The 15,801-nt window shown below is 27.2% G+C and overlaps 1 protein-coding gene across 1 annotated transcript; it reads left to right on the forward strand.

Moving 5' to 3' along the window:
• Positions 1-11,314: 11,314 nt before the first annotated feature.
• On the forward strand, positions 11,315-15,801 carry pmt (putrescine N-methyltransferase). The gene is made up of 9 exons (NM_001246861.2): positions 11,315-11,513; positions 12,779-12,855; positions 13,020-13,142; positions 13,250-13,354; positions 13,650-13,722; positions 13,815-13,886; positions 14,644-14,839; positions 15,519-15,639; positions 15,745-15,801. Exons 1-9 carry the CDS (start codon positions 11,315-11,317, stop codon positions 15,799-15,801), a joined length of 1,023 nt encoding a protein of 340 aa, NP_001233790.2.

The following is a 15,801-nucleotide window of genomic DNA, read 5'->3' on the forward strand; positions in this document are numbered from 1 at the left end:
CTTCTCAGAAGGAACTAACCTAAGACTTTTGTATTCTGCTTTTTTCTCCTGCAATAAGACATAGAGCCCGTTTGGATGGACTTATAAAAGCAGCTTTAAAAAAGTACTTTTGAAAGTGCTGAAACTTATTAGCGTTTGGATAAAAGTGCTGAAGTTGTTATGCCAAACGTGAAAAGGGAAAAATAGAAGAAAGAGATGTTAGGGTTATATGGGTAATTTGGAGATTGTATAAAAATATTAAGGAAAAAAACATAAAAATATGGTCAACTTAAAACAGCTTATAAGCTAAAAAAAAAAAGCACCCCTGTCCCAGCTTTTAACTTTTGGCTTAAAATAAGTTTTTTTTAACTTAAAATAAGCTATTTTGAGTATTACCAAACAGTTAAATAAGTCAAAAACCAACTTTTACGTCAGTTTGACCAGCTTTTAAGCTGAGCCAAACAGGCTCATAGAATGCAGCTGACTTGGGAATGTTTGAAACCACAAGACATCTGGTGAAAAAATCGATAGATGTGCATGTGTCTGACAAATGTGAGTATGTGATTACGGTTTATTTCATTCTCCTTTTTGGTTTTTGATGCAAGTTAAGGTTTAATTGCATAAAAGAATCAAGCCCTCAAAAGTCAGAGTGTATTATAGTCAAGTAAGCAAATTACATATAATTCAAAAATTCAGACGTTACATTTCTATTTATTTTCATATTTTATATGGCCTATACTAAAAAACAAGTATTGAAAGATGCATTCAGACATCATAATAAATGCAAAAACATGTACTCCATCAGGTTGTATTATAATATTCAAACACAAGATGCATCTAAATTTCCAAATCTAGCTTTGAATTACATTTAATTGAAGGTAAGTTATTTCAATGTTGAAAAGACTTATTTATATCTTTAATGCAACAAGGTTCAATGTACATTTAAACACTACTATCATAGAAGGAAAATATGATATTTCTCATCTCAACATTTAAAAAAGTTCAACTTCAACTTATTTTTTTTTCGTGGCGTCATAAATGTCCATTTAGTGTGTACATTCAAATAGGGGATGAATGTAAACAATATCCACTATCCATTCCCACCTTATTTAGTGCGTGCATTCAACTTTTTTTTTTTGTCGTTGTGGCGTCATATTTGCCCCCTCACCACTTATTAGATTAAAAAAAAACAAAGTCCGCCAACAACAATATCCACCATCCCACTCCCATAAGGGAAGAATGCAGAGAAAAGATAGAAGTTGAGGCAAATTGTGGGATGCAGCCAAGCAAGAAAATGCCAACCCAGTAGCCAAGTTCATGCTATCTGCACATGATGCAATTTTAGGACAAGGTTTAACTTGTGTCGTGGCCATTCCTTTATCATGGAACATCTCTATCAATGGTTTAACAAGCAACATTTGTGAGAGCGTATTTATCTTCTTAGCAATCACTCAAAAATTAGCTACAATTGCTACTTGCAAATTTATTTTCCTCAAAATTCAACTATGTTTTAAAATTGATTACAGTCAGATCATACCAAATGAGAGTTAACAAACTGTGTAGAGAGTGTACCAACATATTTAACCCCAAAGGGAACACTCGGACTATGTCTCAGAAAACCACTGATATGGAGAGAAATGCATAGTAAGGGACATAACCCAGACCCTCACATATTTCTGTAACTCAACATCACTGGAACACATAGATCAATTTGCTGATGATTGAAGCAATGTGACACAACAGCATAGAGATATATCGTGATATTGGAGTGCAAAGCTCTTAATGACACGAGTCAAAAGTTATCAAGGTGGTGTATGTTTCCGTCCAGCCAAAGAGGTAATGGATTCAAAGAGGATGTAGCTCTTAATGAATCCAAAGATGCTTGTCAATTATCCATCTTACCAGGTGGGCTTCAAAAGGCTACTATCATTTAATACTAAATGCTCTGCACGAATATGAGATCAAGCTAGATTTGACCATTGTTACAAAGTCAAGCAAGCAAAACAAAAATTCTATGATCGAACAATTTGGCAACATCATATCTTTTCTAAAGAGACCAAACTTGAAATCAAGCAGGAGGTAAGTCCATATGGACATAGTAGTAATTTACTACCTCTGCTCGACAATATTTGTAGCATTCATGACTATTACCGCTTATTCCAACATATGCACAGATGTTCCAAACTTCCAATAATATGTGAAGACAATTGCCATCAAATAATTCAAAAATTCAAGCGAAAGAAATCTCTCATCCATCAAATACCCAAAAGAAACGAAAACCCCAAAGAACTACTGACACAAACAAAAAAGGGCAAGTATTTCCTTAACATTTTATCCATTAAAATAGACAAGCAATTCGAATCTCTTGTTAGGTATATTGCAACCAAACACTAGTTTTAAGCTCACAGGCAGGTGCAGTTCATCAGTATTACACTGATCCAAAAACTACTGAAGGTACATGCGAAGAGACGATCAAAAAAGAGCATCCGTCCACGATAAAATCATCGCATCAATTTTAAGAAAATTTAATATCAAGTAAGCAAAAGCCAATCACAGAAGCATATATACTCATTTCTTCCATAAGAGTTACTCAAATTCGAAGTTTCTCTTCGTTACAGGAACAAATATTTTCACTGAAATAAGTAGAATTAAACTAAAATCAAGCAAAAAAAGAGGGATAAATTGAAAATGAACCTGGAAATCTTGGTGAAGAAGGAAGCTGAAGATGATCAAAAACCCTAATAATGTCAAAATCTATTAAGCAGTAGACAGATAAACCTCTTCCATTGTGGGCCGGGTCAGATAGGTTTTATCAGTCCAATACCACGTCTTAATTACAAGTTCTTGCATGGGTTTTAAATTTTGGCCCATACTATTTAGCAAAAATTACATAAATTAAAACGTTTTAAAAAAATAATTATTGATTTTAGCGATACTTTTTGTTTATTACCATTTATAGTAATATTGTGATAAATCTGTAAATATGTATTAAAAGTAAATTATGTATATAATGTATTTGAATTATAATTGCTTTTGAAATATATTATGTTTGTTTGGTAAAAAATTGTCACATTGTATTATAAGTGTATTAAAATGTGTGATAAATGCATTATCCATCATTAAAACATGTATTATATGTGAAGAATAAATTTTTTTTGGAATATGTATTAAACTTGTATTATAAATGAATTAAAAGTGGTCAAGTGAAAGAAAAAATAGTATTGCTATAAATGGTAAATATTTTTTTATTATGGTATATTTATGTAAGTTTCCCTACTATTTATTTCATGCAAAACTGTGGAAGGAAAATCACGCGGATAAGCAAAATATACTAATTAATTAGCTAATATATCTATAGTTTGAATTAATCAGGGCATGCAGCTTAATTTTAGCTATAATTACGTCGCTTATACATATATAAATACAAATTATACACATATATATACAATTATATAATAGATATACAAATATAATTAATCTCTCTCCATTCTCTGTCCTCTCTTGCTCACTTCTCTCCTTCCTATCCTGATCTCTCTCGCGCAGATATACAAATACATATATACACTTGTTGCATATATATAATTATTTGACAAATATACATATACACTTCGACTAGTATATATGCATATACACAAAATAATTCGTCTTTCTATACTCTATCCCAACCTTACCCGCCTCTCTTTTTACTTTAACATGTAGCTAAGAAACGTAATTAATAAACTATAGTTATGGGACATAATTAATTTATTTTTGAGTGGCTGTATATGAAATTCCTTAATCCTCAACTATGATCTAATTCCGCGAAAACAACTTTTAATAGAATATTTATTTTATTTTGAGGTGGTGGAGTGGGGTGGGGGAGGCAGCATAAGTTTTATGCTCCCTCTTCCTTCACTGCCTGTCTACTTTTTTTTTTTTTCCTAATTACTTGTCCCTTTTGACAAATTAAGAAAAGATTATTTATTTTACTCATTATACATTTAATTAATTACTATAAAAAAAAAATATAGAACTTCTTGAAAATTTTAAATTTTCACTTCATAATTAATATGGATAAAATGATAAACTCACTATGTCAATCATTGTTTTTTTAATGGATATGTCAATTCAAAATTAGACAAGTAATCAAAAACAAAAAAAGCGATAATATTTAATTCGTAGGACTTTTAGAGTACTTTTGTCATTATGACACAAGTTGTACAATTTTGAGACATAACTTGTTTTGAGACATAACTTATTTTGAGACATAACTTGTGTCATTGAACTTATGTCTTATGTCTTAGATTTGCTTTGCCATAACTTTTACGCCTTGGGATATAACTTGTGTTTTGACTTAATATTTTTTTGATTTGGGATATAAATTTGTGTCACTGAACTTTTACTCAGAGCTATAACTTATGTGTGGGACATAATATACTACAATTCATTGACTCGTATAATCGGTTGTCGAAATAATAGTCTTGCATGATTTAATTGATGTTGCTAAATCCTCAAATTGTTGACATGTGCTTAGAGAGATTAAAGGTTAAATTTAGAATTTCTCCACTATTTACTAAAGTTTAATTGAAGAATTTAACTAATATATATGAATTTTGAGATGATTATAATCATAAAAGTTTACTTATAACTCTTTTGTTGATATAAATATTTAGCGTATGAGATTGTTATATTTTTAATTGGAGATTTCAAGTTTAATTATTGGGTATGAAATATGTAGGGAGCGTCGTATCCAAATGAGACATGAAGCACGCGACTCGAATTCAATCAAACTCTAATGTTAACTTTGAACAGAAATAAAAAATAAAATAAAATATCTAGTGCATCAAATTTAAATTCTAATTATATGTTATTTATAGCATGTTTGATCTACTTCTTTTGAAAAGTGATTTCTGAATTAAGAAAAAAAGAAATACTTTTAAAGAATTGTTATAGAACTATAGAATAAGAAGAAGAAACTAAAGAGAAGAAAAAAGAAAATTTATTATTTCTCTTGATGAATGATTTTATAATGAAGATGAGTCCTCTATTTATAGGGGAAATATAACTTGATCCCCAAGTAGGACTCTTAACCATATCCTAAAAGGACTTCACATGATAGACATTCACTATAATACAAATACTTTATAACACTCCCCTGAATGTCTAATTCATAGATGATGTGCCTCGTCAAAAACATTACTAAAATATTTTTTTAAGAAAAGAAAAACTCTAGTAAAGAAAAAGAGTACACATATCTATTAATACGCATTTAGGTTACCTCATTACAAACCTTACAAGGAAAATCCAGTGGGACAAAACCTCGTAAGAGAAAAGAGTACAACACGTATTAACTCCCTTTAATGAGAACATCAATACATAAACTTGAATCTTCGCATCCAAGCTTGTGCACCATCTTCTTGAAAGTTGCAGTTGGTAGAGACTTGGTGAATAGACCAACCACATTGTTAATTGAACGAATCTATTCCACATTTATATCACCATTCTTTTGAAGTTCATGTGTATAGAAAAGTTTTGCTGAAATGTTCTTTGTTCTATCTCTTTTTATGAACTTTCCCTTAAGTTGTGCTATGCATGCTGCATTATCTTCATATAAAGTGGTGGGTGTTTTATCACACTTCAAATCACATTTTTCTCGAATGAGATGTATCATAGACCTAAACCACACACATTTTCTACTTGCTTCATAAATAGTTATTATCTCAGCATGATTAGATGAAGTGGCTACGATGGACTGCTTTGTAGATCTCCAAGATACGGTAGTCCCCCACATATAAATACATAGCCTGTTTTAGATCGAGCTTTGTGTGGATCAGATAAATATTCTGCATCATTATAACTAACAAGATTGGGGCTACAATTATTAGAATAAAATAAGCCCATATCAGTTGTCTCTTTAAGATATCGCAAAATGTGTTTCATCCTATTCCAATGTCTCCTAGTAGGAGCAGAGCTATACCTTGCTAACAAATTAACAGTAAAAGCTATATCAGGCCTTGTAGTATTAGCAAGATACATTAGTGCACTAATTACACTAAGATATGGTACTTCAGAACTAAGAATTTTTTCATCCTTTTCTTGAGGTCGGAATGGATTCTTATTCACATCAAGTGAACGAACAACCATCGGAGTACTTAATGGATGCGCTTCATCCATATAAAATCTTTTCAACACTTTTTCTGTATAGGAAGATTGATGAACAAAAATACCATTTGTTAAATGCTCAATTTGCAAACCAAGAAAATTTTTTGTCCTTCCGAGATCTTTCATCTCAAATTCGTTCTTTAAATAATCAATTGCTAATTTTGTCCTTCCCAGATCTTTCATCTCAAATTCATTCTTTAAATAATCAATTGTTTTTTGAAGTTCTATTGGAGTTCAATAAGATTTATCTCATCAACATAAATAACAAGTACAACAAATTTCGATATTGTTTTCTTTATAAAGACACATGAACAAATTGCACCATTTATATAACCTTTCTTAATTAAATACTCACTAAGACGGTTATATCACATGCGTCCAGATTGCTTCAATCCATATAATGATCTTTGCAATTTTAATTAAAATTGGAAAAATTTTGGTCAATTTGGAGCTTTCCGTCCACACAAGAGTATAAATGGTGAAGTTAATAACCACATGGGTAAAATTAATTTTAATTTAACGATGAGAGCATAATCAATCAATAAAACAAAGTTGAGGGGTATTTTTAACCCCTTTCCCTTAATATAATGCATATAGCTTGTGCTTGATTTATTGGTTTCAAATTAAAAGTACTTTTGGGATTTGATACAAAAATTTATGAAAGTAGATTTTTTTTTCCAGAAGTTTGAATGGAAAATAGGGATAATACGTGAGTACCCCTCAATCTATGTCTGAAATCTCAGAGGCACACTTATACTATATAAAGATCCTGTTATCCCCAAACTTATTTTATTAATAATTTTCTACCCCTTTTCGGCCTACTTAGCACTATCTTGTGGGGTCCAATGCTGATTGACTTTTTTTTAAGTTAGTGCCACGTAAATCAAAAAGGAGTAGAAAATTACTTATAAAATAAGTTCAGGAGAATAGTAGGACCTTAATATAGTATAAGTGTGTGATTTCGGACATAGGTTAAAAGAATACTTATGCATTTTCTCTTTAAAATATGTACAATATTTCAAAATACTATTTGATCTTATAATTTTAAACACGTGATTCGACTTACCAATTATTGGTACCAACGTGATTGTCGTTTTCCTATAATTATTTGTTATTTAGTGAAATTGTGATATATTATAGAATAAAACTAGTTTTGTCTCAATACTATGATACAAGTAAATTACTCCTAATCAAATCCCAGCAGACGCATGGCGATACATGACCCCTACTGAAGTAATATTTATTCCGTTCATATTTTATCGTTATAATTTACTTTTTCAAAATCAAATGATAAAAATATTAATTAATATTTTATTATATATTTTTTATTATATTAATATACAAAGATAATAATTTAAAGTTTTTTCATATAATTTTTTCACATTAATTTTTTATTTTTATTTAAAATATTAAATTAATATAATTTAATATAATTTTAAAAATTAATCAAATTAATTTTTAAAGAATGTTATGTGAAAACTAAAATGGACGGCGAAAGTAATACTTTTAAGCTATTAATATTTTATTTTAAAAGGCTCTACCAATAATATAATCAATTATATATGGAGCAATACATTATTTTCAATGTTTAATTAATGTGGTTTCCTTTTGTTTTTATTCAGACTTATAAAATATATATAATCTTGATTCTGACCTCCAATTTGGTAGTTTAAAAATACTTCTCCATTTTCAATCTACGTGAATGCATAATATATAAATATGATTTATAATTTGATATTAGTTGATATTATAATTATGATATTTAATTTTAGATATGCATAATAGAAAGATACTTAAACTTATGTAAAATTGAGTAAATAGACGTATTCGTTTTACATGACACCATACGCGTGATAATTTTGTGTCCGACATGATATACTACGTGTATTATATCATATAGGACACCTGTCTACTATTTCAATTTTATACAGGTTTAAGTGTGTTTGTGCGCACTCAAAGTTGAAGGATATATTTATATGCTGAAGTCAACCTAAGGATCGTGTTTATGTATTATGTCGATTTAATAATAAAACTATTGATGAAAATTTTAAATGATATCAAACCTGTCCTAATATCTAATTTATTTATTATTATTTTATAAAAGACTTATGACCTCAAATATGATATAAAATTTGTAATTATTAAAAAAATCATTAAAAGTAAAATGAAAATATATTAATTTTATTTTTAATTTTGAAGCATGTCAGTTTTAATAATATCTTAAATTTTAACAAATTAAGTTAATTTTCTTTTAAAAAATTTTCCTTGGTGTTCAATATTATATATTGACATCTAATTAAAATTAAATATATTTATATTAGAATAAAATATTTTCTAACAAAAATAATTTTTTATCAAGAGTAATTTATTTACTTTTTAAAAATCCATCAAATAAATATGAGAGAAAAAACGTGTTATACAATGAGAACCAATGATGCAGCTACGGAATAAATAATTGAAAGACACCATACTGCTAGTTAATTAATTTCCTTCCTCTTTTTGTAATTTTTTATTTAGTATTATTGATTAAAGACACGTGTTTCTATTTAACTTATCAAGTTCATTTATTAGTAATTAAATATATTTGTTAAAGAACTTATAAATGAAAATGGTAAAGAAAGTAAATAATTTGGAGCTAAAAATTGGTAAAATTTGAAAAACTTGGATCACAAGAATGTTCATATATTTCAGAATTTCTCTCATGAGCATATTTAATTAGTGTAATATTGATATTTATATATCTATTATTATCGTTAAAAGATGTGCTAAGTAGATAATGTTACTTTTTTCTTAATTAAATATATTGAGTTAAAGCTTTTGAAAAATTCTTCATAGCGAGTGTTTTCCTCCGAATGAAATTCTACGTGGAGCAAAAGAATTGTATTCCAATATAAATACCACACATCAAATAAAAACTTAATAAAATACTTCTATAGGGGTATCTTTTATCTGATACTTGTTCACCTAATTTATATTTTCTTTCATAAAATATTTCTTGCAAAAAATTTACTTAATCATATTTTATGTGAGTTACTAATTTTCTAATTGAAAGAAGCTTCGACTACCTGAATTTTGCAAATGAAATTTAACGATTTGAGAAGTACTAGAAGAATTCTATTTAACTTGTTGATTAATCATATAGTTATGTATAAAATTTCAGAAGATAATATTTTTTAAATGTGTATTATATATAATATTTTGCAAATTATTTTTTTTCTCGTAAAAACACATTTTCCTTAGTGCGGAGCACAAATGAAAAAAATCAAGGAATTAATGATAGATGAAATTTGTAGCTAAATAATAAATGTTTCATGTTAATCTCATTTAGCTACGTGTTACGGTGATTCGTAAGGAAAATTAATAAGTTAGCTGAAACATTTCAACAATAAATAAAATTTTATAGTTAAATAATAAAAATCTCATCAGTTAAACGACTGATTTTAAAAGTAAAATATCAATTAGCTAAGAGCGTTTTAGCAACAAACAAATTTTTGTGGCTAACCACAAAATTTTTATGTTAATCCCATTTATCTACATATTAGAGGCGAAATATTAAAAGAAAATTGATTAACTAAAAGCATTTTAACAATGAAATAATTAGATATTATCAATAAATTTCTTAACTAATTTTATATTTTCAGGTGACAAAATTTTTTTAAAAAAACTAAATAAGATAAGATAATTAAATGTGGTAAATTCACCCATTTATTTTAACTAATAATTGATTCAATTCAACATACAGGTTGATAGAACAGAATTTCACATGGGGCTCTTCAGATTAAAATTTTTTTAAAAAGGATTTTTTTTATTATCTTATTTCAATTTTCGAGAGAAATAATTTGTAAAATAATATATAATATAGTATCAAATAATTAACTTGGAAAACAAACAGGTGCCTATAATAATAAATTAATATTATTAGCTACTTGGAGTATATACGTGCGATCTCACGTTGATTTGTAGGTCCATTATTTACTAACCCAAATGGGTAAACAACGATTTTATTATATTATAAAAAAGAAAAAATGTATGACTATTCTTTTAATTTATGTTTAAAATTTTAAAAACACACTTATACTATATTAAAATTTTATTATCTCTAAATTTATTTTATATTTTTTTTAATTTACGTGACGCTAGCTTGTAGGAAAAAAATCAACCAGCGTTTGGCCCACAAAATAGTACCATGTAGATCAAAATGAAATAAAAAATTATTAATTAAATAAATTCAAAGGATAATAATACCTTAATAAGTCTAAATATATTTCTAAAATTTCGAATATAAATTAAGAGGTACTTACGTATTATCCTTCGTATATAATATAATAATAAGTAAACCTCCACGAACCGTCCATAATAAGCTTTCATTTAAATAACATATTATCATCAATCATTGCACTTATAAGGCGTCGAATCATATGTTAATTGACATATCTCCACCAAAAAAATCTCTTATTGTTTCGAAATAAATGTCAATTTAACTCATTACAAAAATATAATTTACTAAGTTACGCTTATTTGTTAAATATTTTCTAAAATTGAGTATTATTAAAAAAAAAAAAGGTATTTAATATGAAGATATAGTTGAAAAAATCATACTAATTTTAGTCTTTAATTTTGAGACAACATTTAATTCCTTGCTAAAATGAGACTTATTTTAAAACAAATTGAATTTATATGACTATACATATACTTGTGTTTTTTAACATTTTAAATTTTTTCTCGTGAAAATATTGGTTCCTCCACAAATTGAACCGCTAATGAAAATATATACTCACTTCGTTACATTTTGAACGACATTGTTCAAAGTATGATTGTCAAACTATCTAATTTTTCTATGAGGATTTAGATATAGATTCTTAAAAAAAAAATTAAAATTAAATTTGCATATTTAAAAGCTACATTAAAAGATATTACAACTATAATAATTAACAATTTAAAAATTTAAAAGATTTTGTACTTTAAAATATTATTTTAACTTTTCATATAATAACAATATCACATAAAATAAAATAAAGAGTCTGGCGGGTAATTCCAAAATGGCAAGGGCACAACAATAGTAAGTTTATAATAAATCTAAAAAACCTTCACTATAAATATGCATGCAATGCTAAGGTAATAAACAGGCAAAAAAGTGAAGAAGCCTTTCAAAATATAATTTCATCAAATATAATCTCTTATTTTAATTTGAATAATGGAGGTCATAATGAACAATCACAACAATGGCACCATCAACACCAACACCAAAATTATTCACAAAAATGGTAGCATTTGCAATGGCAATGGCAATGTTAATGGCAACTCCCACACCCATAACAATGAAAATAAGCTTGTAGAGTTCACTAACTCTATCAAACCGGGTTGGTTTTCTGAGTTCAGCGCACTCTGGCCAGGTTAGTCGTCTTAAAATTATATTAACATTTTGAGTTTATGAATTCTAAATTTTCATTTTTAATCAATATTAAGGGCCCGTTTGGATGGGCTTAATAAAAGTAGCTTTAAAAAAGTACTTTTAAAAGTGCTGAAACTTATTTTTAAAATAAGCAGTTATGCGTTTGGATAAAAATGCTGAAGTTGTTATGTCAAACGTGAAAAAGGAAAAATGGAAGAAAGAAATGTTAGGGTTATATGGGTAATTTGGAGATTGTATAAAAATATTAAGAGTAAAAAGATAAAAATTTGATTAACTTAAAACAGCTTATAAGCTAAAAAAAAAAAACACCCTTACACCAACTTTTAATTTTTGGCTTAAAATAAGTATTTTTTAACTTAAAATAAGTTATTTTGAGTATTGCCAAATAATTAAATAAGTCAAAAACCAGCTTTTAAGTCAGTTTAACCAGCTTTTAAGCTGCGCCAAACAGGCTCTAAAATCTACTTTTGTTGAACTCGTATAGACTGCTAGCTCCATTCCAGACACACTAATAACCATCTAATTTTTATTACATAATTATATGTAAATTTTATATATATGTTATATCAGGTAACCTGTTTTATTTTTGTGTTATTAATTAAATTTACACTTTCATTACTTGTAATATCATTTAGAGTTTAAGTTATATATATCTTTTTAATTATTTTATACTATCAATGTAAATTTTAACCCAATATTGTACACTATAATAAAAATAATTTTTAGCGGCATTAATAATGATATTAATAAAGAGTGTTAAGTTTTTATCTATATTAGTTAAGTATCATTAGAATCAGTGTCGCTAAAGGCTTTAGGAACATATAAAAACAGTGTTAATTGCCGCTAAAAATATATATTTAACAGTGATTAATTTAACTATCGCTAATGATCATTTTTAATATAGGAATAGTAGGTTATTTGCTCCATTTTATAACTTAATTAATTTGTTTGTGTTTATATATTATATATTAACTTCTCTTTTGGTGATAAGAAAATTACACGGTCAATTTATTTTCAAAAACACTTATTTATTATATTCCATCCGTGCACGTAATGTATATGTACTGATCTGCCATTTAATTGAAATATAGCATTAGAAATCTTGTACTATCAGCATAATATATAGTACTCTGATATAATAACATTTGCTCAAATATTACTCTTCTTTGTTATTTTATCAATTTTAATTTGTTCGTTTTACTTTTGATAATTTTATCCATTACAGTATAATCAAATTATATGCAGGTGAAGCATTTTCACTTAAAATTGAAAAATTACTATTCCAAGGAAAGTCTGATTATCAAGATGTTATGCTCTTTGAGGTAAATATATTTACATCAAATAAATATATATCACTTGTATAATGAATAATGATAATACATAACTATTACATTAACCATGATCGGTTAATGCATGTATTATGTATACTTTATTATAATAAATTGTATCGATTTGATATAAACATCATGCAAATATATGTGGACAGTCAGCAACGTATGGGAAGGTATTAACATTGGATGGGGCAATTCAACACACAGAGAATGGTGGATTTCCCTACACTGAGATGATTGTTCATCTACCACTTGGTTCCATTCCATCCCCTAAAAAGGTTAATTAATTATTTCTAATCATTTTTAAGATCAACGATAAAATTATTTTTCTGTATGGGTTTAAGGATTACAATTTTAGAAGCAGTCACTAATACTTGTATTTCAGGTGTTAATCATCGGTGGAGGGATTGGTTTCACGTTGTTTGAGGTCTCTCGCTATCCAAGTATTGAAAAAATAGACATAGTTGAGATCGATGACGTGGTTGTAGACGTAAGTTTAATTTAAATTATGGTTAATGTTAAATGTTCATATATTTAAAAAGTCTATAATATATTTTTTATTTTAAAATAAATTATTTTTTTTTCATTTTTTAATTAAAAGGCAATAAAGTTAAAAAGGTAAAATAACATAGTGTGAAACATGTTATTTTATCATTCTGATCAAATTTTCTAGGCACAATAATTTTTATTTTTAAATCCATATTATTATAATGTGAATTTTTATAATCATTTTACAAACAATATTATGACTTTCTTAATTTTTATATTTTTCTTTTTTTTGATAGGTATCTAGAAAGTTTTTCCCATACCTAGCAGCAGGATTTGATGATCCAAGAGTCAGCCTTATTATTGGCGATGGTAATTAATTAATTTAATTAATTAACAATCTTGATTTTATTTTAATTTCTTCATCTATGTTATTTAATTTAATTTTATCTTCATCTTATTAGGAGCTGCATTTGTGAAAGCTGCTCAACCTGGATACTATGATGCAATTATTGTTGACTCTTCTGATCCTATTGGTAATTTATTTACAGAAAAATAAATTATAAGATTAATTAACAAAATATCGTTTAGTAATAATTGATTTACATTGTTATGATTCGATTTTTAGTAGTATTTCTTATTTAATTTGCTGTAGTTGTAAGATTAATTATGGTTATTAGTATTCTCTTCTTCATCGACTATTAGATATAAAAGTGTTTTTCGCCGCAAATAAATGAAAAAATTGTGTTATAAATTATGATTTTTTTTCATTTATTTTTCACCTTATCAACATATTGAAAAAATGCATGATAGCAAACAGATTCTCATTCAAATAGCGAAAAACTTTCTAATTTTTTCGTATGAAAATATTATTTAGTTTTCTTTTCTCAACGATTTAATCAAAAGATATGTGAAAATAGTCACTGAACGTTTTTCTTAATGGGAAACTTCAGTTGAAAAATAGTTGTTTTCGTATACATAGTGATTGTTTTCAACATGATTTCTTTACTATTGTATCTGTTTTACTTGTTTGATTTTTGATATGTTTTATTTGACTAGAGACGTTCTATCAGAAACAATTTTTCTATATCTTCGTAAAATATGATAAGACAGTATACAAATTACGTTGCATAGATGTTGTAGTAGTCTGTGATTGAATAGCAAATAATTATTCTATTTTTCATGTTATCATATCAAATTTGCCATAAATTATTTGAGTTTGACTTAAAAAATCATATATACTGTCAGTACATCAAACTTACGATCTGCGTGGTACATACTATAAATGTACAGGTCCAGCAAAAGACTTGTTTGAAAGGCCATTTTTCGAAGCAGTGGCAAAAGCCCTAAGGCCAGGAGGAGTAGTGTGTACACAGGCAGAAAGTATTTGGCTTCACATGCATCTAATTAAAAAAATTATTGCAAATTGTCGACAGGTCTTTAAGGGTTCTGTCAATTATGCATGGACTACCGTTCCTACTTACCCTACGTACGTATTTTTATATATCGTAGAATCTTATATATAATCGATCCTTAGACTAAATGTGTATATATATATTCTTTCTTATTATGATTTAAATATGTTAGACGAAAGGTTAGAAATTAAGAATAAGATATCTTTATGTAAATATATGAAATTAAGTCTTACGCCTAACTCACACCCCAAAAGCTAGATAAAAAAATAGGAGGATTGTTCAAGTCTTATAAAAAGTATCATCTCATTAACCGTCGATATGAAACTTTTATCATTCTTTAACAAAATTAAAAAAAAAAGAAGAATAAAAGTATAAATTAAACACTCAATATAATTGGAGAAATTAAACAACAAGAGTCAGAAATCTTGTAGCCATTTGTAATGGGTATTTCTTTATTATTTTTGACTAAGATATAATATATATTGAAGTATATAATTAATTATTATCAGTATATATTGTCCTATATAGATAGACTATATTAGAAAAAAGATAAAATAATTTCCCACAATTATTAGGGAACGTTTAGTTAGAAATAAGTTATTTAATTATGTAAGTGAAATAATATATTTGGACATTACGATACTACCTACTTTTCAATTAAATAAAAAATAAAAATAATTATATATTTTTCTCTGAAATTATTATACTTTATACCTCATAATCAAACGACTTCTAAATCGATATGGTTTTCAGTGGTGTGATTGGTTACATGCTTTGCTCTACGGAGGGACCAGAAGTTAATTTCAAGAATCCAGTGAACTCTATTGACAAATATGTCAAATCCAAGGGACCTTTGAAGTTCTATAACTCTGATGTAATTACACATCTAACCCCTTAATTTTTAATTTTTTTTTTTTAATTTTTATGTCTTATTTTTGTTAATTTGTCAATAACCCCTTTTTCTTTTTTCCTTTTTCAGATTCATAAATCAGCTTTTATTTTGCCGTCTTTTGCAAGGGATTTGATTGAATCTTGA

The sequence above is a fragment of the Solanum lycopersicum genome, chromosome 6, assembly GCF_036512215.1.
Source record: "Solanum lycopersicum chromosome 6, SLM_r2.1".
Taxonomy (NCBI): Eukaryota; Viridiplantae; Streptophyta; class Magnoliopsida; order Solanales; family Solanaceae; genus Solanum; species Solanum lycopersicum.